Source organism: Salvelinus namaycush, chromosome 38 (assembly GCF_016432855.1).
Source record: "Salvelinus namaycush isolate Seneca chromosome 38, SaNama_1.0, whole genome shotgun sequence".
NCBI lineage: Eukaryota > Metazoa > Chordata > Actinopteri > Salmoniformes > Salmonidae > Salvelinus > Salvelinus namaycush.
In genome coordinates, this window is record NC_052344.1 from 13578793 (window position 1) to 13605539 (window position 26747).

The 26747-nt window shown below is 44.9% G+C and overlaps 2 protein-coding genes across 3 annotated transcripts in view; one reads left to right on the plus strand and one right to left on the minus strand.

The window, feature by feature from the left end:
- Positions 1 to 5582, plus strand: part of prrt4 (proline rich transmembrane protein 4) — a 43638-nt gene extending 38056 nt beyond the window's left edge. The window contains exon 3 of the mRNA XM_038978391.1: positions 2633 to 5582. Coding sequence (XP_038834319.1) covers positions 2633 to 4698 — 2066 coding nt within the window. The 3' untranslated portion in view covers positions 4699 to 5582. The remainder of the gene's footprint in view (positions 1 to 2632) is intronic.
- A 403-nt stretch (positions 5583 to 5985) lies between these two features.
- Positions 5986 to 25567, minus strand: LOC120032042 (inosine-5'-monophosphate dehydrogenase 1b). 2 transcript variants are annotated; one of them, XM_038977967.1, is made up of 15 exons: positions 25328 to 25567; positions 22737 to 22835; positions 22509 to 22589; positions 18157 to 18205; positions 15374 to 15475; positions 15104 to 15178; positions 14668 to 14962; positions 14268 to 14467; positions 13239 to 13329; positions 12987 to 13082; positions 12170 to 12313; positions 11327 to 11471; positions 9575 to 9718; positions 9393 to 9476; positions 5986 to 8048 (listed from the first exon to the last, which is right to left on the minus strand). In XM_038977967.1, exons 2-15 carry the CDS (start codon positions 22832 to 22834, stop codon positions 8027 to 8029), a joined length of 1626 nt encoding a protein of 541 aa, XP_038833895.1. In that variant the 5' UTR covers position 22835; positions 25328 to 25567; the 3' UTR covers positions 5986 to 8026. The 2 variants fall into 2 exon arrangements, with proteins under 2 accessions (XP_038833895.1, XP_038833896.1); XM_038977968.1 differs by lacking the exon at positions 22509 to 22589.
- Between the last annotated feature and the right edge of the window lie 1180 nt (positions 25568 to 26747).

Genomic DNA, 26747 nt, shown 5'->3' on the forward strand with positions numbered 1-26747 from the left:
GAACGATGCACGGTGGAACCGCTTTAACCGCTTTTCATTTCTGCCCATTAAAGATTCAGCGGGCCTAATTAAAAAACCCTGCATCAGGGAAAAACAAAACCTCTTAAAACATTGTCAGTCAGTATTTCACCGCATTAGCGCCATGATTAAAGCCACGGTCGCCCGTCTCGTAACCGTCTGTCAGAGGTAAAATATAAATGGTGATGTCGTGCCGCGAGACAAATCGCTCACTCAGGTTCATATTTCCCTGAGCTTGACGGTTTCGTCATCAACTCGCACCGAATCTCGGGAGTCGGTGGCTGAGCACGGAATGAAGACTAAACGAGTGCCAAAAGAAAACAATCAGTACTCTGCAGAACAGCGCCGAGGTTTATGTTAAAGCCCCTCTTTAAAAGGATCAGCCACTCGAGTCAGTCTTTGATAGAAATGTTCAGGAGTCAGTGTTGTGGGTTGGCCTTCCTGATTAGAGTGGAGAGGTTTCTTTGGTCAGCTAATGAGAGGGACCAGCGAGGCTGATGGGAAGTGGAGAATACAGTCTTAATGACAACCTTTCTACAACACACCATGTTAACAGGAAGCACTCTTGCATTAAACAGAGAGAAAAAGGCACTGGGTTTTGTGTTTCAGCATCCACAATATGGTTGCAGGGCCACATGCACGCACACCATACCCAAAGCTATTCACATTAGAGCTCAATTGAGCCAGCGTTTGCCAGGCAATGTATTTAGACAGGGAGAGAGTGAGAGAGAGAGAAGGGGCAAGGCAGGAGGAAGAGAGAGACACACAAAAATATGGGGTAGAGGTTATGAGAGGAAGAGAGAGCGTGTGTGTCAGAGAAAGAGAAAAAAAGAGTGGTCTTCGAGGGAGGAAACAGGACCAGTATAAAAGAGACGTCACAAACAAAACAGTCCATTACGGGTCTGGGACTGAGATGGGGTGGGGAAACAGACAGCTACCACACAACACAATCAGAGGAGCTAGGGTCTCATATATCACAAGAGAAAAGGGACAACTTAAATGTATAAATACATGAAGTTTTGTGGCACAGAAGTTTGTACATAAATCGAGGTTGCATACCAACATGCAATCAATGTACCACCTGACATGACGTATTCTCATTTTGCCACTTCTTTATCATCCAAACTGCATTTTAGTACCATAAAGACCACATTTTGGGACCATTTGACAAATGTCTGGGTTGTATTATACAATATTCAAAAGCATCCTTATTTTACTCAAATCCAACCCACACAGTCCACTTCACACCACTATCACAGACAGACGTTTCACAGTCACAAGGTACTCTACATCTATCAGCCTACAAAACATGCAGCTCTGTAACTGCTAGTACCTCCCTGTATACCTGGATATCCTGCTCGTTTGTCCCCGTCTCTGTAGCCCAATAAGGAGCCTGGGGGAGGACGGCTCATAATAATGTCTGGAACGGAGCGAACGGAATGATACCATTCCATTGATTCTGCTCCAGCCATTACCACGAGCCTGTCATCCCCAATTAAGGTGCCACCAACCTCCTGTAGATTATATCTGATAGGGCTGGGCTTGAATGACTGATGAGGCTGTGTGTCTGTGTCTGGATACAAGATGTAATTCGGCCTGTTTCTCTCTGTTTTCACCTCTTCTATAGGAGTGAGGAGCAGCATGGAAATAAATGGGTACGCACTGGTCTGTTTGATATCCTAGCTGATCTGTTTTACTGAAGTGGCATTGATTGAGGATAATGCTTTGGCTAATGGCTATTATGGACGTCATGTAAGATGTTGGCTGGCGAAGTCTGTAAAGCTCGCTTTGAAAAGGAAGAGCCTAAAACCGTGCGAGGGAAACCGTCGCTGGTGCCCATCCGTGATGCATTTGTTTGTGTGTAATGACTACTAGGTACACATCCAAGTCATCTTCCATGCATTGATCTTACCAGTAGCCTTTATAAACATATACGTTTAACAGTGCAGATGAGTCTTGCAGCCAAGCCAGAGTTCATACATACACGCATGGAAAATTTAAAAAGGGACACTCCCAGTCTGTCCCAAACCAAGCCACAAACAGCCATTTCCTCCCACGGTGCCCTATATAACATGTATAATACAATCATCGTCAGCCATGTTTGTATGGAAACAACAGATGTTCACTGGCTGTTTATGTCATAGAAAGAAGGAACCAGCTCTGTGGTCTTCAGGCCCCACTGATCTGCCCTTTTCTCCTCCCCCCTTTCTAGGCCCAGTCCGGTTGGAAGTTGCCTCCTTACAGCTTCTGCCTTTTATACATGCTTTCGCAGACTTGGCCCTCAGCCCATTGGTGTCTAGGCTCGAATGTTGAGTAAACGTTGTGTATTCTCATGTGTGCCTGTTTAGGATGGACTCTCTTGGGTGTTGCCCTCTGCTGGTAAATTGTATTACTATGCTGTTATCAGAAAACAGCATCCTGAGGACGGATGTGGCTGTGCAGCATTGCGCTGTATAGACGCTGCTGCATATGGTATTGATCTATATTTTGGACGGTCAGATGGCCACAGGTGGATTTCACATGTCAAACCTCATGACAATTTGGTTTTTTAGGAAGCGATCAACATTTTATGGAATCGAAATTGAAATTCTATATTTTCCCATGTTTTTTTCAGGTAATCTTCCTGATCCTGAAGACTGGCTGTCCGACCCAACGGGCAGTGAAGCCACCTACCTCCCAGACTGCAATCAGGAACGTTCGGGAATCTGCAACATCTCCGACACTTGGGTGCCGCCCACCACCTCTAACGTCCTCCCCACCGCCAACACCCCCTCCACTAACCAATCAAATAACCCCTTCCTGATTCTGGCCCGGCCCATGTTCATATCCCTGCACTCTGATTGGAACAGCGCCATGGCCGCCTGGGGGTTAGCCTGGGATGCACACGTGTACGGTCTGGGCTCCATCTTCGCCATGGTGACCCTGGCCTCGGCACTCAACCTGCTGTGCCTGCCCCTGCGCTGCCCTTCCGGCTGTGGCTACTTCGCCCTGGTCAGCGTCTTCCTCCTGGCTGCAGGGTGTACCAGGGCTTTCTCCCTCCTCTACGATGCCTACGGCCACCAGGACCGGCTGCCCTCCACCGAGGCCTCCCTGCTGCTCTACGAAGCCCCATTCCCCTGCCTGACTGCAGCCTTCGGCCTGGTCTTCCTGCTCCTCTCCATGCGCTCCAGGATGCAGCTATCCTACTCAGCCTTCCAGAGACCCTGTTTCCTGGCCTGTCTGGTGTTGCTGCACTTCGCAGCAGCTTTCGGTCCCATCGCACTGCTGAGGCTCTACCAAAGGAGGGTGCCCTTCTGCCTCTTTATCTCGCTCATCTCCCGGGGAGCGTTTGTGGCGCTGGTTTCTTTTCTATCGGTCGCCTATTTTGTGTTCTTCTGCTACGTACGGGCGGACTCAAAGCACATTTACCACCTGAATAACACCTCGCCCACGCCAGCTGAGCGATACAACCGCTGTCCATTCGCAGAGAGCAGGGACTGGGACCGTGCGGCTGCGACAGTGTGCCTTTCGGCTCTGTTCTGCCTGGCATGCGCCGGGCTGCAGCTGTACGCCATGCTCCACTCGCTGGGGCTCGCCGGAGGAGCAGATGTGTTCCGCCCCTGGCCTTGGTGGACCTTCCAGCTCAGCTGCAGGGTTTGTGAGGCCGGAGTTTGTCTCACCCTAGCCCTGGTGGTGGCCCAGCCAATCTACTGCTCTGACCACCTTCCCCAGCCTGGAAGCTGCTGGACGGAGCTGCTGGCGATCAAGTCGCCCATTATGCCGGGAACCTACCAGTGGACCCTGAGCCAGCAGGAGAAGCTGGCCATCTGCGACATTGGGCACGGGGAGACAGAATGCCTGCCCCTCTACACGCTGGTGGATGAAAGGCTAGACAGCAGCTTGAACGGCCTGGACCTCCTGTACCACAGCAACCGGGCCTTGGCTTACAGAGACCTGGACCTGAATTTGGATCTGCCTGGCTCCAGCAAGCCCGAGGACAGGGGTGGTGGAGAGGCGTCCGGGGGTTCCTCCTTCACCAGCGACTCCACGGCTGACCTGCGGCCGCCATCGCCCATCAACCTGCGCCGTAGTATTGACGAGGCACTCTTCAGCGAGGACCTCTTTCCCATAAGCCTCTTCAGACCGTCCATACCCTTTTGCTGCAGTGACCTGTCACTCAACATCCCCTACTCAACGTCCACCCTGCCCAATGGTGGCCAGGTGCTTCGAGAGACCCTCTCAGCCGACCCAGGCCTGTACCGGACGACCTCCTGCGCGGAGATGGCCCCTCCGCCCCCAACCCCTCTACCAAACCAACCTATGGCGGGCGACACCATCCTGGGTGCTCCACCATCTCCCTCCCTGTCCTCCAACTCCAGCTGCTCTTCCCCAGAACGCTGGAGGGGAAGTTCCTCCTCCTGCTCCCTGTACAGACCCTCACTAGGGGGGTCCTCTCTGGTCCTCTGTTCCAGCCCAGAGGGGCACGCCCAACCCCCATCCCTAGGCGTTAGCTCAAGCCGCATTACAGCCTCCAGTCACCAGGGCTCACACATGCAGAGACACTATCGCACACTGGGGTCAGCCTCACAGGAGAGTCTTGACCTAGAGTCTGAAGCCAACCGGTCCGTACAAGAGGAGTTCATCAATGTCTGCAGACAGATTGATGCGATGAGCATCTGCAGTGAGACAATTGACCTGTAGGCAGAGCTCTCAACAGTCAAGGGCTAAAGACTGAGGACTGGACTGAAATAAGGTGTTGTGAAGAAGGATTCAAGATGGCGTCACAATCTGTAAGGAGCAACGAGCTAGCCTTCATTGTCAAGAAAGGTAAAATAGTGCCAAATGTTTGAGTAAATGAACTGAAGGTTTGTTTGAGAATGTTGACAAGAGTCTTTTAAGTGGCATAGAATGCCACATGCCAAGGAGAAATTTGTGACATTTTTTTCACATTTGCTATTGGATGATGAAGTTTGATACGTTAATAAAAGTTGCGTTTTCCTGTACATTTCAAGAGGGGAACAGGAAAGCAAAATACATTTGTACAAAACGTTTTGCATTCAAATAAATAATACTGTGATTGAAATAAGCACTTAATAAACGACTACTGAAATCTTATTTTAACATTTTAGCATACTCTTATCCAGATTGTGAGTGCATACTTTTTCTTCTTCTCCATACTGGTCCCCCGTGGGAATCAAACCCTGGTGTTGCAAGCACCATGCTCTACCAACTGAGCTACACGGGACTTATAAAACAAATGTACTTTACATTTTCATAGAGTAAGATTGTTATTCAATGCCAAGTTGTTTCAATTCAGTAAAATATATTGTTTGTGAGCCTCTACATCAAGATTTAGACATGTTAGAGATGTGCTTTAAGATCCATCCAATAAAGGAAAGCTTGATTTGAACTAACAGCAACATTGTAGTGGAGCAGCAGTGAACTATACTGGTAGGATAGCGCCGATACTATTGTGCTTTAACTTCTGACTGACACACAGTACATTTTATATGAGCCGCTTAATATTTTATTCATGTTTAAAAAAACTTTACTCAAAACATGATTAAATAAAGAGAAATGTCAACATTTAAGTGTGTATGTTTTGTTTTCACCAAGTTTCAGGTCATGTATAATGTATCTTCTATCGTTACATTTGGGGATATTTTTGACAAGGCAATATTATTTTTGCACCAGTTGGCTGTACCTGCCCCAAAACACCAGTATTTTCCCTTCATAGCTTGATCTCCAGCTTTTTAAGGAAGGTAGACAATTTGTATTCAACACTTTTACTTCCATGACTGATCAAAACTCATGACTCTTGTCCCTCTGCAGCAGACATATGGTGAGAAATATGTTTGGAACATTGAATCGCAATACATACAGTATCGTTAGAATCGTAATACATATCGTATCAGCACACAAGTATCGTGATAATATATTGCATCCTGAGGTCCCTGGCAATTCCCAGCCTTAATAACAACCCACAAATCAACATATTTTGACTTTTATTTTTTTTACAGCATTAGCAACTGGTTTCTGTTGTAATCCCATTGTAAACAAGGCCTGTTTCATAGTCAGTGGGGATTTTCATAACTAAAAAGGTGGGAGACGGCAAACAACCATTTCAAACAGGATACAGGTATATAACTCTCCATACATCTTCATGTACATATTTACTTAATATTCATGTCAGCTGTAAGAGTACTGTTAGTCAAGTGAGGTCCCGGTAGGGCAAAGTACATTAGCACAAAACGGAAAGAAAGTCACTCCTACAGCTTAGACATCCTAAAAAAAACATCTGGCAAAAAGGACATCTGTTTACGAAAAACTTTAGAAAAATCTATTCCTACATAAGCTGAATGATATACAGTATCTCAAAACAGTGAGATAGGGGGTGAGGAGGACGTATAGCGCCATGCACATACAACACAGTTCTTACGGGAATTTAAGACTTTCCGTCGTGTGTGGTCATCATCTACCCCCATTTCAAGGCATATCTCTGGTAATCAGAACAGGTCAAAGCTGCTAGCAATCGGTGCCACAATCTGGGACAGGGGTGGAGCGAGGGACTACACTGCTGGCGATTCATAGCTTTAATTTGGGCTTTAAGTATGAATAACACCAAAGTGTCACAGAGAGCATGTTGATACATTTGGCAGTATGTATGGAATTAGAAAAAAGCGGAATATAAATAGAGCCGTGTTGAGGCTTTAAAAAACTAAAAAGCATGCATATGAAAAGCCTTCATGCTCCTTAGAGCCACTGGGACGTTCTTCAGCAGAGATCGGCATCTACATTCAGCCGCGGGACCATTTCCTGGGTGGATGGGCCGGAACATAATTACAAATCATTTGTAGACTGCAAATTGACCGCAGGAGGCCCAAACAGATATAATATGACTTAAACAATCATTGCAAACCTTGCTTACATTTTGTATACGATCACATCTCTGTATTATCTGTAGGAATACTTGGGAACAGGTTTCCAAAAATAAAATCACTTGGTTCTGATTAACTGGTGTTTTTACACTCTTTTGTTCCAAGCATAATAATTATTTATTTATTTATTTATTCACTGGGCCAAATGAAACCACGTGGGCTGCCAGTTGGGGAACCCTGCTTTACAGCTTTTAAATCAAACAATTCTCTCTAAACTCGTTTCATTCCATTCTAAAAGATGATCGTATTACCCATCGTTGACCGACACTGTGGTTTTAAACACGTTCCTTGATCTATGGCCGATGTCTATCTTTTGGCCCCGACCGTGCTCTCAACACACTAGAAGCATTGTGATAGGCCACTAGTTTATTGGTTCACGTCGACTAAGGGGGGTTTGACATGGCCACTACGGCGAGGGAACGTCACCTAGTCTATAGTCCCAGCCAATGAGTCTGTCGGTTGAATCACAGTCAAAAGTTTAACAGAACAATATACTTTTCTCAGAGCAGTTAGCTCTGTTTATGCAGAAAGATGTTAACTACATAGATAAAGGAGGATTGCCACAATACACTTGCACACAGAGTAGCAAGACAAGTGTTTTTCCACATATGTAGTTTGATTGGGATGTTTGTGGCTTCTGATGTGGAGGTGCCGGTACGAGCAGATCCCAAAGAATACAGAGGGGTGACAGCATGGCTCTCTCAGTTTCACCAGGAAGAGGAAGTTGGCACAACAGCACCTTCTTCACTGAGTTTGTCCTCACACACACTCTCTCTCTCTCTCTCTCTCACACACACACACACAATCAAATACTTCCTTCAACAAACTCCCACACACACCAAGGGGACCGGTATTCTGGGAGGGGGTTATGGTGAAAACCCTGATGTTCCGCTTCGTAAGTACAAAATCCCATGTTTCCCAGGTGATGGTGTTTGTTTTGCAGGTGTTCCCCCCAGACCTCTCCCGTGGGGTGTGTGGGGTGTCGGCAGGGAGAGTGATGAGGTGGGTGTCAGATGTGGCGGTTACGTTTGGTCACAACAGGGGTGGGGACGTCGGGGGCGGCCCTAGTCCGCTTCTTTCTGGCCCCTCCATCAGTAAAGTCGTTTCTCGTAACTGCAGAGAGAGAGGGCATCGTGAAAACACAATAATGATACCATCAATCAGTGATCAATGATAATCAACAATATAACAACCACACAAAACAATTCATATCACCTGCTCTAAAACACACAGAACAATTCCTATTACCTGCCCTAAAACACACAGAACAATTCCTATTACCTGCTCTAAAACACACAGAACAATTCCTATTACCTGCTCTAAAACACACAGAACAATTCCTATTACCTGCTCTAAAACACACAGAACAATTCCTATTACCTGCCCTAAAACACACAAAACAATTCCTATTACCTGCCCTAAAACACACAGAACAATTCCTATTACCTGCCCTAAAACACACAGAACAATTCCTATTACCTGCCCTAAAACACACAGAACAATTCCTATTACCTGCCCTAAAACACACAGAACAATTCCTATTACCTGCCCTAAAACACACAGAACAATTCCTATTACCTGCTCTAAAACACACAGAACAATTCCTATTACCTGCTCTAAAACACACAGAACAATTCCTATTACCTGCTCTAAAACACACAGAACAATTCCTATTACCTGCTCTAAAACACACAGAACAATTCCTATTACCTGCCCTAAAACAACTGGATAGAACTTATCAATTACCCTTTCCTACTACATCAGCTATCAATCTGTCTAAGCAATATCATACTGATTCAACTATAAAACAAAGGTTGACAAATCCCATTCAATCCCCCATCATCTTGCCAGTATATTTATTACAGGGGTATCGGCCTATGGATAACTGGGGAAGGAGAGGAGGGAAGGAGGCTAGTGGACAGAGAGAGGAGACTAACAAAGCTTCCCATAATTCATCCCCATTCAAAGATGAAATACGTAATGGCGAGCACCCCTCCTCCCACTAACAAGATAATAATCTGAAGGGGAACGTCACATCGCCATATTAGCCGTCATTATAGGCTAGCTGCCAGATTCAAACATCAAGATGGGAAGCACTTCTCTAAAGGTAAGATTTACATTTCCCACCTGGATCATTTAATCAAGAAGCAAACTTAGCCATTCAATTTAGAAACAAGGGGAGAGTTGTTCTACATGCAAATGGCTATGTGGGGCCCTCTACTAGGCCACACCCTTCACTTCACAGGTCTATGTACTTACATGGAACAACAGAACATCTATGGTGAAAGACAGAGAGAGGAAGAGGACTGATGTCTGAGAATGAGTCAACACTATCTGTCGTAGTAAAGTCATGGCTATCTACTGCTACACACATTTAAATTCCACTGTGTGTGTGTGTGTGTTTGTGTGTGTGTGTGTGTGTGTGTGTGTGTGTGTGGGAGACAGAGTCCAACGTACGAGTGAAGCCCATGGACTCCTCCTTCCACCTGAGCGGACGTGGTCCTCTTCTCAAACTTCAGCTCTCCAGAGTACATCATGGAGCTGTGGAAAAACACAATATCAGAGATCACTCAGTCACACACACACACACTACTATCAGAGATCACACACTGGTCCCCTCTCCCTCACTCACAACTCACCGTAGAACAGAGAGACTCTTGGCGCCGATGTCCTGACAGCCGTGTTGGATGCCAGCGATCAGGTAGGGGATAAACTTGTGGATGGAGCCCTTGTCCTGGACAGAGCCGGACACACCCTGAGCCACCTTCACCTTGTCCCCTTCACTGTGGAATCAGCCAGTCGGAACACAGAGACGGGTTAGATACTGCTGTGGAATCAGCCAGTCAGAATACAGAGACGGTTTAGACACTGCTGTGGAATCAGCCAGTCAGAATACAGAGACGGTTTAGACACTGCTGTGGAATCAGCCAGTCAGAATACAGAGACGGTTTAGACACTGCTGATGGACAGCAACATTCTCAAATGAGAGCACAGAGAGCAGCTTAAACCCAGGAAAGTTGGCATCATTTGTTTTGAGAAAATGACTTACATTTGTCATATATTGTATCACAATGTGAACCGTCTGAATTAAGGACAAACCAATAAATACATGTATATAATCAGACATAAAATATTAAATTTCATTCATCAGCGATTAAAACTTCTTCGGGCTAGGGGGCAGTATTTTCACGTCCAGATTAAAAGCGTGCCCAAAGTCAACTGCCTGCTACTCAGGCCCAGAAGCTAGGATATGCATATTATTAGTAGATTTGGATAGAAAACACAGAAGTTTCTAAAACTGTTTGAATGATGTCTGTGAATATAACAGAACTTATTTGGCAGGCGAAACCCCGAGGACAAACCATCCAGGATTTTTTTTTTGAGGTCATTCTCTTTTTCAATGGGTTTTTTATGGGAATCTAGAATTCTAAGGCAGTTCCTATCCCTTCCACTAGATGTCAGTCTTTAGAAATTGGTTGATGTTTTTCCTTTGTGTAATGAAGGAGTAGCCCTGTTCAGAATGAGGGTCGAGTGAAGTGTACTGTTTGTTAGAGGCGCGTGACCTGAAAGCACGCTCCACTTTGTTTTCCTCCGGTATTGAACACAGTTTATCCCGTCTTAAATTTTATCGATTATTTACATTAAAAAATACCTAGTTGTATTAGGAAAGTTGTTTGAAATGTTTGGACAAAGATTACAGGTAACTTATGAGATATTTTATAGTCATGTTGCGCGAGTTGGAATTGGTGTTTTTCTGGATCAAACGCGCCAAATAAATGGACATTTTGGATATATAACGACGGAAGTAATCGAACAAAAGGACCATTTGTGATGTTTATGGGACATATTGGAGTGCCAACAGAATAAGCTTGTCAAAGGTAAGGCATGAATTATATCTATATTTCTGAGTTTCGTGTCACGCCTGGCGGGTTGAAATATGATTGTCTGTGTTTGTTTGATGGGGTGCTATTCTCAGATAATAGCATGGTTTGCTTTCGCCGTAAAAGCCTTTTTGAAATCTGACACGTTGGCTGGATTAACAACAAGTGTAGCTTTAATTTGGTGTGCTGCATGTGTGATTTCATGAAAGTTTAATATTTATAGTAATTTAATTTGAATTTGGCGCTCTGCCATTTCACCAGATGTTGTCGAGGGGTTCCGTTAGCGGAACGTCTAGCAGTAACAGGTCAGCAACAGTTGATGTGCAACAACTTGGTTTACCTGGTCTTCATTCCAACCCTCCTATGAGTTCTAGTGTCTGATCAAGAGTTAGTCTACGTCCCAAATGGCACCCTATTCCCTATGGCCCCAGGTCAGAAGTAGTGCACTATACAGGCCAGGGAATAGGGTGTGATTTGGGCTGCAGCTCTAGTGTGTGATGTCCTCCCTACCTGAAGTAGCGTTTCTGGCTGCTGGTGCTCTTCTCCATGGCGTCCAGAGAGCCCATGCCGCGGTACTTCTTCAGCCGCACGCCGTCCGAGAAGAAGTACTCCCCCGGAGCCTCCGTGGTCGCCGCTAGCAACGAGCCCATCATCACTGGGGAGGGGCGGAAGAGGTCATAACTCAAGGTCATTGGTTGGTAAGCATTTCTCCAACTAACTGTCAGTACAGCTAGTGTTTTGTTACATCGATTAGCTTCACATTAGCTTTAAATCAGCTTTGAATGAATTAGAGGAATAGACATGAGATCAACAGTGGATTAGAGGAATAGACATGAGATCAACAGTGGATTAGAGGAATAGACATGAGATCAACAGTGGATTAGAGGAATAGACATGAGATCAACAGTGGATTAGAGGAATAGACATGAGATCAACAGTGGTAAACAGAAAACTAGCGCAAAGACATCAAGATACTGTAAGACTATAGACCTGGGCTGTTCAATTCTGTTCCTGAAGGGCTGAAAAACTTCTGGTTTCTGGTTCTACCTGGTAGTTAATTGCACTCACCTGGTTCACCTGGTTTCCCAGGTCTGAATGGGTCCCTGATTAGAAAGAGAGGATGAAAACCAGAAGTGTTTGGGCCCTCCAGGACCGACATTGGACAGCCCTGCTATACACCTATTCTAGCCTATGAAATTAACCACATTGACCTACTGCATGCTATAAAAGGGGTTAATGAAGGATTAAGCGAATGAATGAATGGGTGAATAAGTGACAACAGAAGAGTGAATGGTAATGAATGCATGACTATGAAAGAGTGAACACATTCATTAATAAGTGAATGAAAGGTACCTGTGGATGCCCCAAGTGAGAGAGCCTTGACCACGTGGCCCACGGTCTGAATGCCGCCGTCTGCGATGACTGGCACACCGAAACGTCTAGCATACTCTGCCACCTTATACACCGAGGTGCCCTGAGGCCGCCCGCACGCCATCACTACGGGAGACGGAGACAGGAAATGCGTCACCTTACCATGGTAACATATCCTATGACCGGTGTAGTCAGGCGATGTTCGGTTGGGCCCGATGGATGGATTTTTTTACGGAAGTAATATTATCAGAATCGAAGTTTTCAGTAAAAAAAAAATATGATTGAATATGTCTAAGTTCTTCCAATAAGGATGTTTGTTTTGCGCTTGAAAAACGTTTGCCATCATTTGCTGAACGTAGTAATGCTGTGGAGAAAGTCGTCGCCATGGTAACCGAGAACAGAGCCTTCATAAATCACCATGACGACAGAGACTAGCAACCAGCGTAGCATCTTAGTTGGTTACTCGCTGCTCTGATCCTTCTCCAGTTTTGCTGTGTAGCTTCAGCGGTTGACCTTACATTAGAACTGATCCAAAGCCAGCTGCTATGGGTAGAGAATCCTACACGTACTATCACATTTCTACTTAATATCACTACACTCATATATCATAACATTTAGTCGTAATACTACTATTCCAAATCGCACACTGCACTCAAGGTGTAGCATTCTGGGTTGGGTCAATTCCATTTCAACTCAGTCAATTCCGCAAGTGGGTTGAAATTTAAAACCAGCAACAATCCTCTCCTGCATTCAGATGTGAATTGATCCTGTAACGTTGATAGTATCAGGGGGTCGCTACCTTCCTGGGTGATACAGATGGAGCCACAGCCCATGCCCACTCTCAGAGCGTCCACTCCTGCATCAATCAGGTTCTTGGCCTGGGCTGCCGTCACCACTACAAGAGACAGAACACAACATCATCAGACGGCAGGAAAAATGTTTAGAGTGTAAGTGTCTAACGTATTTTCCCCCCAAGACTGGAATTGAGAGCCCCTCAAAGATCTAAAACTGCCATATAGTGAGAAATCCTGTCCCAGCGCTCCTCTCTCACCGTTCCCACCCACCACCTGCAGCTCGCTGTACTTCTGTTTGATGTAGTTGATCATGTTGACCTGATACACAGAGTTGCCTTGTGAGGAATCCTGCAGAAACAGAGAAAACAAGTCATGTCTGCACTGCAGTGCCACGGTCTACTGCCAATTAGAACTGAAACCCAGCCGTAACCCGACCGCAACCCCGAACCACCATGTCCACCTAAACTGCATGAACAGGTCAACCCCTAACCACCATGTCCACCTAAACTGCATGAACAGGTCAACCCCTAACCACCACGTCCACCTAAACTGCATGAACAGGTCAACCCCTAACCACCATGTCCACCTAAACTGCATGAACAGGTCAACCCCTAACCACCACGTCCACCTAAACTGCATGAACAGGTCAACCCCTAACCACCATGTCCACCTAAACTACATGAACAGGTCAACCCCTAACCACCATGTCCACCTAAACTACATGAACAGGTCAACCCCTAACCACCATGTCCACCTAAACTGCATGAACAGGTCAACCCCTAACCACCATGTCCACCTAAACTACATGAACAGGTCAACCCCTAACCACCATGTCCACCTAAACTACATGAACAGGTCAACCCCTAACCACCATGTCCACCTAAACTGCATGCAGGTCAACCCCTAACCACCATGTCCACCTAAACTACATGAACAGGTCAACCCCTAACCACCATGTCCACCTAAACTGCATGAACAGGTCAACCCCTAACCACCATGTCCACCTAAACTGCATGCAGGTCAACCCCTAACCACCATGTCCACCTAAACTACATGAACAGGTCAACCCCTAACCACCATGTCCACCTAAACTACATGAACAGGTCAACCCCTAACCACCATGTCCACCTAAACTACATGAACAGGTCAACCCCTAACCACCATGTCCACCTAAACTGCATGAACAGGTCAACCCCTAACCCAACCCTCCCACCTACCGCAACCGGATCCCAACCTAAACCCCATCTGGACCCTAACCATAACCATAACCCCAACCTCAAACCCACCAGTACGACCACGTCGACCCCAGCCTGCATCAGTAGGTCCAGTCTGTACTTGTCGTCGTCCCTGGTGCCGATGGCGGCTCCGCACAGCAGCTGTTTGCGAGAGTCTTTAGAGGCCAGGGGGTAGTCCCTGTTCTTCTTCAAGTCTGTCCTGGCGATGATGGCCACCAGCTCGTCACTGTCGTTCACGATGGGCAGCTTGCCTGGTGGGGGGGAGAGCGAAGAGACTTTGTTAAAGGTGACCAAGTAATTCTGCCATCTAACCTCAAACAGTTCATAAACGACCTTGTACAGCAAACCAAAGAAAACATCATCAATAATAAGTTGAGGATTATACAATAGAACAACGTACCAGAAAACAGGCGACAATAGACTCCTAGAAGGACTGTACCGACTGGCTCACCTTTTTTGCTCCGCTGTAGAATGTCGTTAGCCTCTTTCAGCGTGACACCGGCTGGGGCCACCACTAGCTCCTCCCTCTTAGTCATGGCCTCCTCCAGTGGTCGGCTGTGGTCCTTCTCGGAGAGGAAGTCGATGTCTCTGGAGGTGATGATGCCCACCAGCTTGCTGCCCATCTTGCCGGTCTCGGTGACGGGGATGCCGGAGAAGCCGTGGCGAGTCTTGGCCTCGAACACGTCCCCCACCGTGTGACGCGGGCTCATTACAAGAGGGTCTGTGATGAAGCCCTGCTCAAACCTCTGGACAAACAACAGATATCTGTTAATAAACCATCATGTGTATAGATGCACTGCAACCCATTTAATACCAATCAACATAAAATGATAAAAGTCATTAACTACAAAGGGTAAATGTTTTCATAGGCATTTATGGGGTCTTACCTTAACCTTGCGGACCTCGTTGGCTTGGAATTCAGGGGTGCAGTTGTGATGGATGAGGCCGATGCCTCCCATGAGCTGAAGACATTCAAAAACACCCGACAAATAAAAATCACTTTTGGGAGCCGCAATACTGTTTATGGTATGTTTCCCCCCCCAGCAACACAAAACACTTCCAATGTGACTGACGTGGAAAGCGCACAGTAATTTCTAGCATAGAAAACACACATATATATGTTTTACTGGCTCGCATGTCAGGCGGCAAGGTCTTACCGCCATGGCGATGGCCATCGATGACTCTGTGACTGTGTCCATGGGGGAGGAGATGAGAGGCGTCTTCAGGGTGATCTTCCTGGTCAGGGCAGAGGTCAGGTCCTGGTGGAGAAAGTAAGGAGGACATCTTGGCTCAATAACCCACAACATGTTCAGGAAATCAGTCACTCAGCACACTAGATAATATTAAATCAAATCAAAGTTTATTTGTCACGTGCGCTGAATAGAACAGGTGTCGACCTTACAGTGAAATGCTTACTTACAGGCTCTAAACAATAGTGCAAAAAAGGTATTAGGTGAACAATAGGTAAGTAAAGACATAAAACAACAGTAAAAAGACAGGCTATATACAGTAGCGAGGCTATAAAAGTAGCGAGGCTACATACAGACACCGGTTAGTCAGGCTGATTGAGGTAGTATGTACATGTAGATATGGTTAACGTGAAAATGCATATATGATGAACAGAGAGTAGCAGTAGCGTAAAAGAGGGGTTGGCGGGTGGGACACAATGCAGATAGCCCGGTTAGCCACTGTGCGGGAGCACTGGTTGGTCGGCTCAATTGAGGTATTACAATCTGTTGCAGTGAGTGTAAATGTCCACACTGAGGAAATATACTCAATATTATTCATTTCTAATACAGAGTAGAGTGTAAGTCATTTACTTCATGAAGAAAAGAGAACCTTGACCATCATTGCTTGTAACGGTAAAGGTTGCTTTCTCAGTTGTCCACTAGGGGGCATACATGCTCCAACAAGCAAGTTTGTCCTTTGTGGATTGGCCTAAGGAAAATGACAGTGACCACGGCTCTCAAGCATGCTTTCAATGGCTGACTGGACGATGAGTTTTAAAGTCTCAGACGAGAGTGGCAACAGCAAGTAAAGAACATGCAACTGGAAAGCAGACATCGCCATCTGGCCTAGACGTAAATTATCAGGTGCATTTTATCTGGGCTCCCGAGTGGCGCAGCAGTGTAAGGCACTGTATCTCCGTCCCTGGTTCGAATCCAGGCTGCATCACATCCGGCCGTGATTGGGAGTCCCATAGGGTGGCGCACAATTGGCCCAGCATCATCCGGGCTAGGCCGTCATTGTAAATAAGAATTTGTTCTTAACTGCCTAGTTAAATAAAATAAAAAATATATTTTAAAATCTGTCAGAGAGACAAGACCGATGTTGCTTTGACTAAACTGATGCATGTGACAGATGCTTTTGCACAATCAGGCCGTGACCTTGTTAGAAACTATCTGCCAACACACTGGGAAAGTTCCCTTTTCTAAAATAAATAAAAATCACTTCCACGGTCTTCTCAGCTGGGAGGGAAAACATGGCATTCCTCACCCATGAGAAAACCAGAGCGTGCATTTTATGACATCAAGAGCTTTCCTCCCTTATCTTTGGCAAATGTAAACTACCATACCAACTATTGTGTTTCTGAAATGGGAGGGTGAAGAAAAAGACTGGACACTGGCAGCCATTTTGTTAGCGCAACTGCACTACCCTGCCAACTTCTACTAACCTTTAAAATTGAGAGACCACCTCTGCACATTGAAACACCAGACAGAGGCCCACCTCACACTTATAAAACACCCCTGTGTGGAAGAGGGTGGGGGGTCTATTTTAGAATACAGTCTAAACAAATATTATTGCATGAACTTTGACTGTATTCACAGTTGAGAGACAGACACAGCCTCGTCCCAGTTATCAGAGACTGACTCCACAGTCAAGAAAATAGGCCAGGTTACAACCCTACGGAGACTACCCACAACGCCACGGCAACAACGCAGACAGGCTGTGTTCTAGTCTGGACAAAAAAGGAGATTAGAGATGGAAATTAGATTAAAAACTCCTGATGGACGAGAGAGAAGGGCAGGGGGATTTCACATAAAGCCTGAGATTAACGCTCACATCATCCCCTGAGAGAAGAGTGAGCAACCAACCAGGCACAACCGTGTAGAGAGAGCGAGAGAGAGAGAGAGGGAGAGAGATCAGGCGTGGGAGGCCATCTTGGTAAAAATAGAGTGGCTAGGAGGTTAGGGATGACGAAGGAAGCTGAGAGCAAAATGTCTTTTTGGAAAAGCTGCAATTACAGAATGAGGTTTTGGCTTTGAATGCAGAGGGTGGTTTGTGCATCTGTGTGGACACAGCATACTGTAAAAAGGCTTTGGTTTCAGACGTGGCTCTGGCAAGGAGTGTCTGCTGAAATAATAAGGAATGTGTAGGAAGCAATACTGCTCCCACTTGGTGCACCCATAGTCATTATCCCTGTAGTTTTCAGAGATCTGGAAGAACCAGTCTGGGGCGGCAGGTAGCCTAGTGGTTAGAGCGTTGGGCCAGTAACCGAAAGGTTGCTGGATCGAATCCCTGAGCTGACAAGGTAAAAAAGTGTAGTTTTTTTATTTAGTAGTTTTGCCCCCGAACAAGGGAGTTAACCCACTGTTCCCAGGTAGGCCATCATTGTAAATAAGAATTTGTTCTTAACTGACTTGCCTAGTTATATAAAGGTTATATGAAAAAAACTGTAAAAAACTGGAGAACACTAACCAGTTCAACAGGCTAAGAGCAGCCTTCATCGTATGGCTTGCACCTACCTACCCATGACTCTATCGGTGAACACTTAAGAGGACTGGGCTAGGGAAGAGGGTCTCGGAACAGTGGAATTGAGCCCATGAACAGAACAGTAGGCTGAAGGTAGGTCGAAGGGTAGTCTGTAGCTCAAAACCCATATTGAATTGTCTTAGCTTTCTGGAAGGTCTTGACAGTCAGAGAAGAGAGGACTACTCACCACATCGTCTGAGGTAAAATCAATGAAGCCCGGCAGAATCAGGAAGTCGCTGAAAGACAGACAGAGCAAGAGGTCAGGGGTCAAGGTTCACAGGTTGTCATGGCTAAAGAAAGATGGCTTAAGACAAGAGGACTACAAGATTCATAGTGCAGTGCAATGCAACTGCCAGCCAACTGGTGAGTGGGTCAGAAGTGGCCTATAAAAACCCCTCACCATTTTCCCCACCCAATTTCAAAGTTAACAAGTACCTCCACCATGTTGGAGTTGGGTCCAAAGCAGGAAGTGTTGAAAGCCAAAAGGGGAATATGTGCAAATTAGCCCCTAGAACTGCCACTTTGACCGAGCCTGGTAACGATATAGGGAAAACTAGTTCTCGCAATGGTTGAGGAGTCTGACCCGAAAGTTGCCTGTGATATAAATTTGAATAAACTAAACGTGAGTTTGTGTTAAGAACTAATAGAAAATGTCTTGATCCCAAAAATTGTACGCTCATAAGTTCGCCCTCTAGTTATCGCTGATTAAGCTGCCCCTTCCCTTTGCCTTGTACTCTAGTCTAAAGAGAAACACTGTCTCACCCTGTTAGTACAGTGCTTAGCAAAAGCATCTGGGGTTCAACTTAATTTCTTAGACTGTATGAACACAATGGCAGGCAGAGAGAGAGCGGTAGAGAGCAAATGAGACAGGGAGAAAGAAGGATGATGTGTGTTTTTGGGTGGATCTGGAGATGGGTGGATCTGGTGGTTTGGCAGATGGGTGTGAAAACAGACTGGACAGAGAGAGACGAATAAGTGAGTCTTTGTCTGAGAGAGAGATGGGGGTTAAAGTGAAAACCAGAATAAGATGGAGGAGAGCAGGAGAGAATGGCTCTAAATCAGAACGGGAGGAGCGAGCGAGAGAAACAAAAACTGAAAGAGAAAATGGCCCCCTGTCCTTTATCATGCGTCAGACCATTCCCCTCTCTCCTCCGCCTGTGTGGGTGAAAAGATGGGGCCTAAAATATGTCTACCAAACGGGACAGGGAGGGGTCCTCCTGCAACCGCCAGACACCTCACAAACATAAACACAGTCTGGGACAGGGAGGCAGAGGGGAAAACATCTGCCAGCATTTAAGGAAACCACAAACCTCCGCTGATTCTGGATCAGCTCTCACTAGCCAGACCAACCCCTAACCAGCATGAGCCAAATGGTAAAAAGTGTCACTGGATCAGTTGATAAGCAGCCATTTTATTTATTTTGAGGAGTTTTGCCACCAATTTCCATTACAGAATGCGAGTTACAGTTGTCACTTGGGTTTAACCTGTAACCTATACTTAAGCGGCCAGGTTGACCCAGAATGCAACAGAAAATGTGGAAAATGGGATCTTGATGAGTAAGACCTAGATCCGGACTTCCCTTGTGGAGATGGCACTCCACCTAAACGCAATGAAATAGTTTTTTTGTCCAGGTTCAAATGTATGTTTTGTCCACAGGAGTAAATAATTATATACGGCATTCGAGAAGAACTAACTAGAGTGTGACTTGGCACACGTGACACATTAGGGTTTTAAATACCAAAGACAACACTGGCTACCTTTCAATATGGTTTGCATTCGAATGTTGAATGTGGACAAATGCATGATGCCATTTCGGCCACACCAGTGGTGTAGACAACCACAAACTGCCCGAGTTAGACATTATTATGACCCTTCAACCACTAAGTAGAGAAAGTGGGTAGATCTGATTTAGAGTGCACTTACCTGTCTAGTCTTGCATACTATTAATGTATAAATATCTATTGCATGACATCTGTTCTGAAAACAGTTTCAGGCCCTAGTAATGCTGGGTGCAACTTGATTCATCTTCATTTCATGCAAGACATTTTTGACACAAGCCTGGATAGCACTACTTCATAACCTTGTTCTACGCTACACTTCTGCAAAGGCAGTGCACTACACATGTAGAATTATGTCACGATTGTAATCTTTTCATTTCTCGTCCCTTTGCCACGTAAGTGGATTGAGAATACATTGTCTTCTACACCAATGTCCTGGGGGAGAATTGCGTTGGAGAGATGAGGGGGTTGAATGGGGCTAATTAGAAGCCGAGGATGATTAGGTGGCTGTGATCATAAGACATCATCATGGAATCATCCCATGAAGCCATTGACAAAAAATGACTGCATTGATTAATTCTTTATGACAGGGGTAATATATGATAATAACATGCAGCAGAGTCGTCTGCTGTACTAGAAAATGTTGAGTTGCTGAAAGAATATTGATCCAGCTTGGTGAAATGGCCTTGAGACCCCGACAGAACATCTCAGCTCACCCTGGCGAACACTTTCATAAGGGAGCGTGTATTCAGCTCCAGCGTGTTTTGGTGTGGACAGTAAGCCTGCCAGATTACAGCAGCAACAGGTAAGCAAACACCTCAAAGCCAGTAGGCCTTCGAGCCAGTGAGAATACATCTGGCTTTCTCAATTTATCTTGCCTTCGATTCCTTGCATCCTCTCTCCCCGACTCCCTCTCAAAATACATTGGAGAAGAAAGTCAGAGGGGAGTGACTTTAAACCTTCTCCTTTAATACGGTTAAAAAGGAGCCGAGGAGATAGGGAAAGACGAATTGAGATTGAGCCACTGTCGCTACCGCCCTGGGTTGCCATGTTTGTGAGGCAGTTGTCTGTGGTTGCCATGGTGGAGACACAGCTGTATGATACAGGTAATATGGGCCCAGATGTGGTGCAAAGGAGGGCATCCTCACTTCCTCTGATGCCGTGCCCCGAGACGCTCACATGACAGTACCTCGGGCTAGTCATGCGCTCTGCCTTGCCTTTAAGCAGGACGTGCTTCATTAAGGAGTGGAGGGACGCGCCGGTATCACACACACATACATTGCCTAATCAATTAACCCCTGTGAACTGGGACTAACTCTCCATTCAAATGTAAATAGTGAATACCCTTATTGTGTGGATGTTGTTAAGTCTGAACCATAACATTTAGTAATTTAGCAGATGCTCTTATCCAGCGCAACTTACAGGAGCAATTAGGGTTAAACTGTAAGAAACAAAATGGTTGAGTAGTACCTGCTTGTTGTCTAAATATTGTTTGTCTCACAAACGCCACATAATCGGTTTAGAATGAACAGGCTATCCATTTAATATATTGATTTTTTTAATTTTTTTTTAATACTTTTACCCCCTTTTTTCTCCCCAATTTCATGATATTCCATTGGTAGTTACAGTCTTGTACGATTGCTGCAACTCCCCTACGGGCTCTGTTTAGGTGAAGGTCAAGAGCCATGCGTCCTCCGAAACACGACCCTGCCAAGCCGCACTGCTTCTTGACACACTGCTCGCTTAACCCGGAAGCCAGCCGCACCAATGAGTCAGAGGAAACACCGTACAACTGGCGACCGTGTCAGCTTGCAGGCGCCCGGCTCGCCAGAGCCCTGCTGCACCACTTGGGAGGCCCTAGGGTATCCATTTAATCTGTAACATAGGTTGCGTTCTGAATGGCACCCTATTCCAGTAATGCACTATGTAGGGGACAGGGTACCATTTGGGACAGAGCCACATATAGTCAGAAGACATAGGCTACAACATCAACACAAGGATGTGAATGTTACTCTATTTTAAGTAGGTGTTGGAAGCATTTTATAGCAGTTAGTCATTTTTGCCAAGTCCTCTAGCCAGAGGTATGTTCAAGAAGCAAAACGATGCACAGAGTTTTGGGCAACAGTCTTGGGCAAAGGGGTGAAATTAGTGAAGTAGCTTGCTGTGGCAACATACCAATGCAATGACCGTCTGCCATATTGGGGCATCCCAATGCTTCGCTTGTTGAAATCAAGTTAGTTTTAAACAGAGTGAAAGTGAATTGAGGGTTATTCAGTGACAGTAAAAAAAAGTGAATATGAAATGAGCAGATAAAGAAAGGGCCTTAGGATATGAGTGCAGTCAGATTTCATTATTAGATAGATTAGATAGTGATTGAATGTCTCAAAGAATCAAATAGCAGTTCATGCACTATGATTCTTCAGAGCAGTTAAAGATGCAGCCATATCATTACCGGAAGCAAATATCATCCTATGGTGCAGATCAGGCTAAGCAATCAACCCCCACCACCCTGCCCTACTCATTCATCCGTATAGATCAGTGTTTTTCTCAGCCAGCTAAAAATTACAATAATACAATTGGTGGCGAATGTGGTTTTTACTTTTGCCAAATTCATCAACAAGGTACCTTATTGATTCAAATCTATTTTTAATGGGACAATCATTTGCTTCCCCTATATGAACTCATCGTTTGTTGACAAGAGGTTTTTACAGTATAGTGTATATAGTGTCAAAATGGTTGAAAAGTCAACCGTTTTACTCACTTGTAAGTCAACCCGTCGCCTTTAGAGCATAGCTCTTCTGCCGTTTGACCATCAGCGACAACAGACTGTTGTTGAGCAGATCTGCGATTCAAAACGTGTTGGCCATCATTACAAAGCGCCGCCCGCATCTCGTCCATCATCGCCTGCGCTTAGGTTTGGACAGTTCGAGAGCGTACTTGCACAATACGGTTCTATTTGGCATTTGTATTGTGGTTGAACTGAACTTACTTGTAGGTGAGGCCGTCTCCAACGGAGAAAAGCTGTTGTGCGGAGAGTCCATCTTCTGGGACATAGCCCGTACCACCACTGATCAGGAAATCAGCCATGCTGTCAAATGAAAAGGATGACAAGCAGGCATTAGATTGTAGCCATCGTTTCAAGTGTAACATTCAATGCATTTTCAAATATAATTAGCCATCAATAGATGAAGGGTTAAAAGGTGACGACGCTTTGCGTCTGTGAATGACTATTAGTGCTGAGTGATTAACCCAAAACGCAGTTTCTCTAGAGACAAATGATATCAAGCCCAAACTGTTCGATGTAGTAGGGAGTTGTAGTTTCCAAAAGGCCAATATTCTACATAGTTTCGCATGGAAAACGTGGTATTTACCTATAATGACCATAATCCATTGCATGCCTACTTGTCCATCTGTGTTTCTTTTAGCTTGCTACATTAAAGAGACAAGAATGCTCGTTTGAAAGGAGAGCAGTTGCTTCACGAGGTACACTACACAACCAAAAGTATGTGGACACCTGCTCGTCGAACATCTCATTCCAAAATTGTGTCCGTATAAATGGCCATATTGCTGCTACAACAGCCTCCACTCATGAAAAACAGCCCCAGACAATTATTCATCCTCCACCAAACTTAACAGTTGGCACTATACATTCAGACAGGTAGCGTTCTACTGGCATCCGCCAAACCCAGATTCGTCCATCGGACTGCCAGATGGTGAAGCATGATTCATCATTCCAGAGTCCAATGGCAGCGAGTTTAACATCACTCCTGCCAACGCTTGGCATTGTGCATGGTGATTGTAGGCTTGTGTGTGGCTACTCGGCCATGGAAACCCATTTCATGAAGCTCCCGACGAACCGTTCTTGTGCTGACGTTGCTTCCAGAGGCAGTTTGGAAGTTGGTAGTGAGTGTTGCAACCGAGGACAGAATTTTTACACACTATGCGCTTCAGCACTCCTGCTTTGTGTTCTTGTATGGTCTACCACTTCGTGGCTGATCCGTTTTTGCCCCCAGACGTTTCCACTTCACAATAACAGCACTTACAGTTGACCAGGGCAGCTCTAGCAAGGCAGAAATTTAACTACCTTATTGGAAAGGTGGCATCCTATGAAGGTGAAACGTTGAAAGTCACCGAGATCTTCAGTAAGGCCATTCTACTGCCAATGTTTGTCTATTGAGATTGCATGGCTGTGTGCTCGATTTTATACACCTCTCAACAACGGGTGTGGCTAAAATAGCCGAATCCACTCATTTGAAGGTGTGTCCACATACACAAAAGTATCTCTACCTGAAATTGATAGTTGGTATTCAGCAGTCAAAAAAGTATGCCCTGTTTACATTGAAGAAATACTGAAATTGTGATTTTGTCAGACAGCAGCTCTATAGAGGTGAGATGACTTGACATGAAATAGTCATCAAATAAAACAAACGTAATATACCAAACTGAAATATTATATTGAAGTAAAATAATGTGAATAAATTGTTAATTGATAAGCAGTAATGACAGTCACTACCATCACGGACATTTTATTCACCGTTTCATTATGTGTTGTTATTATCGAACCCGAAATCATGACTTTTTTAAATAGTTAAACTGAAACCTAACCGACCTCACAAGCACAGATCGCTGCGCACTAACGACTATGCGTTTTCAAAATGTGGATGACCCACTAACATCTATAAGAAACCTTTCTATTAGAGGGGGCATGCTGGCAAAATATAGCCTCACGAAATTAACCCTTTCATGCACTGTTGTGTAAATATCCATGGCAAAAATAGCAGCAGCACTAATGTTAGCTACATGTTTAAATAAAACACGTTGCTTTACATTTTTTCATGTTTGATAAACATTTTTTTTTTTTTTTTTACAATTTACTGGATAAACACCAGGAAAATAGAGCACACTAATGTTATCTGTATTGCTTGTGGTGGCTGTCCATGCAAACAAAACAGCCATCAAGCGACACTATGACCTAATAAGTCATGTTAAACAATGATCTGTCCAGCAAAAACGTTTCCTTCAAGCACATATTTATTCACACTACCTACACAGTGTTCTGGATAGCTGCTGAAAGGGAACCGTGAGCAATGCCTAGCTACAGTAGTTCGCTAGCACTTACTAACGTTAACTGGCTACTGTACAGCTGAGTACCTAACAATGGTTACAATGCCTTGAGCACAAAATACATGCGGGGAGAATAAAACATGTCTATATTAACGATTAATGACGAATCTAGCCAACTGTCCGCAGCCTAAGTATTTATAGATTTTCAGCCATCATGTCTTTAACATATCGTTTGCAATATATTTTATCACCAAAGCTGCACTATAAATTAGCCATCTAATTTATTGCCACGCAAGTCAAAATGATCAGAGTGCGTGCGTTATTCAGCAGGAGCATGTGTCAGCTAGCGGTAGCCGGCTAGCAAGCTAGCTAACATGTTTCAACTCATTACTGAAGATGATCTGTATTCTATGCAATTAGCCACCTCACCACGTTCTTAGTCTTACTTACAGTTACCTAATGTTAGTTACGTTAAGAAAATGTGAAACAAAAAATAAATTCCAGCCCGTTTTCTACCTCTTGAAGCAGACCACGTTGAAGGTGTAAGGAAATGCGAACTTTCCAGCTGTAGCTAGCTAGCAAGTCCAAAATGAGCGGAAGCAAAGTGTGCTTTCTCTACTATGGAGGGAACCAACCCACAATTAATTCCCCTACTACAAACTCAAGTGATGATGGGAGGCTGGTCCAAATTTGATTGCCTGTCGCTGCTACAGTGTATCGGCGTTATGAAGAATAATATTTTCGCAGAAGCGTCGAAAATGGATGCGTCACATCCCCTCTCCTCCCACGTGGGGCGCTCATTGAATTCGAAAACACGAGGGTAAAAATCTCAACTCAATCACAGACTTTGCAGGTTAGTGAGATTATGTCCTTGTAATTTATGTAATATACCTAATATCTGCACTGCAGAGTGCAGACCATACATATTTTGGAGGAGAAAATCATGCATTTAGGCTACAGGGAAATTGGCACTGTAGTCTGGCAGTGCCAATGTCCATATATTATCATTGTATAACCCACATATAACCACATAAACAGCAGGCCCTCCTACCATCCGTTTTTGGAATATTAGGCCTTGGGCTTCTATTATCAGGATCAATCAAGAATCTTAAATCATTCAAATGTGTAGAAATCAACTTTTATACTGCTTATCTACTTATCAATCTAAAGTGACTTTTGTATTTTGACAAAACCCACAAATCAACTATTCTCAGATGGTTCAGTGAGGTGCAACGTTTGGGGGTATTAACTGAACAGCACCACTGTCAGATTTACAAGTCACATGCAACCAGTTACTAGTAACCAATTATACGGATGACAGTGGCATTTTCTAGTCTAGATTGATCTCAACTGACCAGTAGAGCCAGCCAGGCTACATACCTCCTTAAATAGCCTAGATCACATTTTACACATTTACAGTCGATGAGGACATTGACGGAATTTACCCTCATTTTCTCCTTCTTATCTTATATATCATGGCGTATGACTTTCACTTTCAAATACAGGACAGACTGTTTAAAACAGAAAGAGAGAATGGCCCCCTCCTTTATCATCTGTCGAGACCATTCAGATGATAAAAGCACAAAAGCCAATAGACCATTGGCATTCAAGCTGATGGATTTGGGAGAATCAGACTGAATTATTTAGGCTTGGCCTATTGTGCTGTATGTTGACCTGTGAATCCACAAGCATTGCGTACCGAACAGTTCCACACTCTCCCATGTCTGTGATGGCTCAGGGTTGGGAAGAGGAGCACACACACACACATACACAGACATACACAGACAGATGAAGTAGACCTCCCTCACAAGCACACACTTTTGTAAAAGGAGGACGGCCAGCTCACTGCTGTCAATACCATCAGTGGCTGACGGTAGTCACTGACAGACAATTGCAACCTACCATCACGCAAGCAATGTCGCAATAAATTCAAATG

Excerpts from the sequence above, each read along its gene's own strand:
- LOC120032042 (XM_038977967.1), bottom strand. The coding sequence starts at position 22,834 with ATGGCTGATTTCCTGATCAGTGGTGGTACGGGCTATGTCCCAGAAGAT. Across the intron at positions 11,472-12,169 it reads CTCACTTGGGGCATCCACAG|TGATGATGGGCTCGTTGCTA; the intron begins GTACCTTTCATT and ends GCCCCTCCCCAG. Across the intron at positions 9,477-9,574 it reads AAGAGTCTCTCTGTTCTACG|CTCCATGATGTACTCTGGAG; the intron begins GTGAGTTGTGAG and ends GTTTTTCCACAG.